At 35.1% G+C, this 2,941-nt stretch overlaps 1 protein-coding gene across 1 annotated transcript in view; it reads left to right on the top strand.

Annotated features, from left to right (window-relative positions):
* CNTLN (centlein, centrosomal protein) overlaps nucleotides 1–2,941 on the top strand; it is a 263,928-nt gene that overhangs the window by 229,352 nt on the left and 31,635 nt on the right. Inside the window, exons 24-25 of the mRNA XM_014542362.1 lie at nucleotides 742–879; nucleotides 1,875–2,060. Of these exons, the coding sequence (XP_014397848.1) occupies nucleotides 742–879; nucleotides 1,875–2,060 (324 nt within the window). The remainder of the gene's footprint in view (nucleotides 1–741; nucleotides 880–1,874; nucleotides 2,061–2,941) is intronic.

The raw sequence follows: 2,941 nt of genomic DNA, 5'->3' as shown, positions 1-2,941 counted from the left end.
TCTCCCTTCCTCTCTGTAAAAAATAAATAAAATATATTTAAAAAAAAATATATAAGTATCTATTAGCTCAAATGGATTTAAGGGAGAAAATTTTATACCATCAAGACAAGTGTATATGGATTTCTTTCTTTTTCCTCCACACACCACATAAATTATAATTACTTCCTTATAGTTTTTCAATGTTATCCTTTAAATGTTATCCTTTAAATCTTCTTATTTTTTAACTTTAATAATTATTTTAAATATAGTAATGATATATCTTTATTGGCATTCAATGGAAAAAGAAAAATTATTTCCTCTATTTTTTCATATGTATAATAAATATCTTGCATCACTTACTTTTATTCTTAAAAGTACATGTAATATTGGAGAATACAATAAATAATTATCCATAACTTAGCTTATTTAAGAATCAAAAACAACCATTCCTGCTTAAGGAGGTTTAGGTTAGTAATTAAAGGAAATGTAGTTTAAATTAGTATTGTATTATTAGGTGAAAGACTACACATGCCAGCATTTATACTTCTTTGGTGCAATATTTAGTTTTGCTATTGATTTAAGGACTATTAGTCTCATTTATAATATTAGTTCTACAAATCTTATACTTGAAATTGATATTATTTATGAGAAACCAGATGAAATTAGACTTACTCATGTGTTCATTTGGTTTCTGTTGAAACAAAAAGTACACTATTAGAATGCCTTTACCAATAATAATTACCTTTATGCTTTCACTTCTAGGTAAAGACATTGACTGAAGAGTGTTCCAACAAGAAGATATCAATTGATTCACTAAAGCAAAGACTTAGTGTCGCTGTTAAAGAGAAGTCACAGTATGAAGAGATGTATCAGAAAACTAAAGAGGAATTAGAAAAAAAGGTATGCTTTTAGGACAGTTTAGCTTAGAAATGGAATATAGCAATGTCTTTTTTATTTTTTAAATTGTCATTTTTTTCTCCCCCAAACTATTATGAGCTACTTAAATGTTTCAGATAAATGCAAAGAACATTTTTATCTCTACATGAAACACTGAGAATCTGTTTTCATTAAAGGTACTGCTACATTAGAGAAACAGAGTTTGTGTCTTGATAATCTACATATATATATAAAAAATAGAGAAATATGCTAATTAACCGGGATACTGTAACGGGTCAACCGGACAGGAGGAGTTTGCTCGTGCAGCCTCGGGGGGCAGAGCAGCAGGGGCCTGGGGAGGGAGGCAGGGCCAGACTGGAGGGTGGGTGGTGCCGTGCGATTTTGAATCGCGCGCTGGGCTCCTAGTTTCTCATAAATGAAAACTATTATTAATAACTGGAACAAGTAGATATAAATTAAGTCCACCTAAACTTACAAACTCATTTAATATTTCCATTTGCTATATGAGATTTATTACTTTTAGAAAGCATAAATTAATTTTTATGATGAATATATAAGGATATGTACTCACATCCTAGCCGGTTTGGCTCAGTGGATAGATCGTTGGACTGTGGACCAAAGGGTCCTGGGTTCGATTATGGTCAAGGGTGCCTACCTTGGTTGCAGGCTCCTCCCCAGCCCAGGCCCTGGTTGGGGCGCATGCAGGAGGCAACCAGTCGATGTATTTCTCTCACATCAGTGTTTCTCTCTGTCTTTCCCTCTCTCTTCCACTCTCCCTAAAAATCAATGGAAAAATAACCTCAGGTGAGGATTAACAACAAAAAAGAATGTGTGCTCAGGCTATTTTGTTGAAAATAAATAAATACAACCATCAGTTTTACCCAAATAAAATAAATACACATATAGAGAGTCATGAAATCCTTTATCTGACTTGGGTAACTACCTCTTCCAAATCTGCTTATGAAATATCTTTATTCCATGACTACTGTATTTTGCAGGATCTCAAGCTTTCTCTCCTAGTATCAAAAATAAATGAGACTGAATCTGCAATGGCAGAAATTGAAACAGCAGCTTCTAAGCAGCTTCAAGGATTAGCATTGCAAAGTGAGCAGGCCCTGGAAGGTGCACAGAAGAAACTGCAGATAACCAGTGAGAAAGTGGAAGAGTTCACCTTATTTGTGAAGGTTTGGATTACTTGTGCATTACTAACTTGTTCTTTTCTTCTGACAGAGTGGGCAGTGGCCTGCTTCAGATGATTTGGGCAATACTTTGAAGTTTCTTTCTGCTTTCCTAAACCACAGAGCATCTTCTCCTACCTTACTTGCCACATTGTTGAAAAATTTCTCTATAAAATATTTATTTTTATAGCTTGAGTTTAAAATTTTCTCTTCTATTATCAATACTCTTTTCTTAACGTCAACTTAGCTGTGAAATTGCAGTAATCTCATAATCAAGGCAGGTAGTAAGATGAAAGAATTAAGTAATTTCCATTGTACTGCCTTTTTGAAAAATCACCCAAGCAAAAAGACACCAGAATCCACATGGAATCCATAGAGGATTGGCAAATGACTTAGCAGAACAAAAGGAGGACAAGCCCAAGTGCCTGCAAAGGGTGCCAGTCCAGAAATTATCTGACAGCTGATGAACCCAGAAACACTCAGGAGTTGACTCCATAAGGAACGACCAGAGGAGAGGGCTATGGGGGAAGGGCAGATACAGAGCTAAACAGGTGGTTTATTTGAAAGTGTTTATAAGGAGCTTTCAGACCTATGGTCTGTGCTTATAGCCCATATAGTCAGGCAGTCTTCCTCCCTTCACCCCTCTGGAAAAACCGAGCAGGAGCAGCTCTGCATTCAGAGAAACAAGGTACTGAGAGCCAGGAATCTGTGATTGCTGTGCCCCTTTTAATCTCACTGTGAGTTGTTTACACCCTGATTTAGTACCATTTATTCTGACTTAAATTATATTTAGCAAACGGATCTATTGCCATTAGATAGATTCAGAGTTTCTTTTTATTTTTTTAAATATATTTTATTGATATTTTTACAGAGAGGAAGGAGAGGGA

The sequence above is a fragment of the Myotis brandtii genome, unplaced genomic scaffold (assembly GCF_000412655.1).
Source record: "Myotis brandtii unplaced genomic scaffold, ASM41265v1 scaffold30, whole genome shotgun sequence".
NCBI classification, from domain to species: domain Eukaryota; kingdom Metazoa; phylum Chordata; class Mammalia; order Chiroptera; family Vespertilionidae; genus Myotis; species Myotis brandtii.
This window is presented reverse-complemented; position numbering and strand designations above follow the sequence as displayed.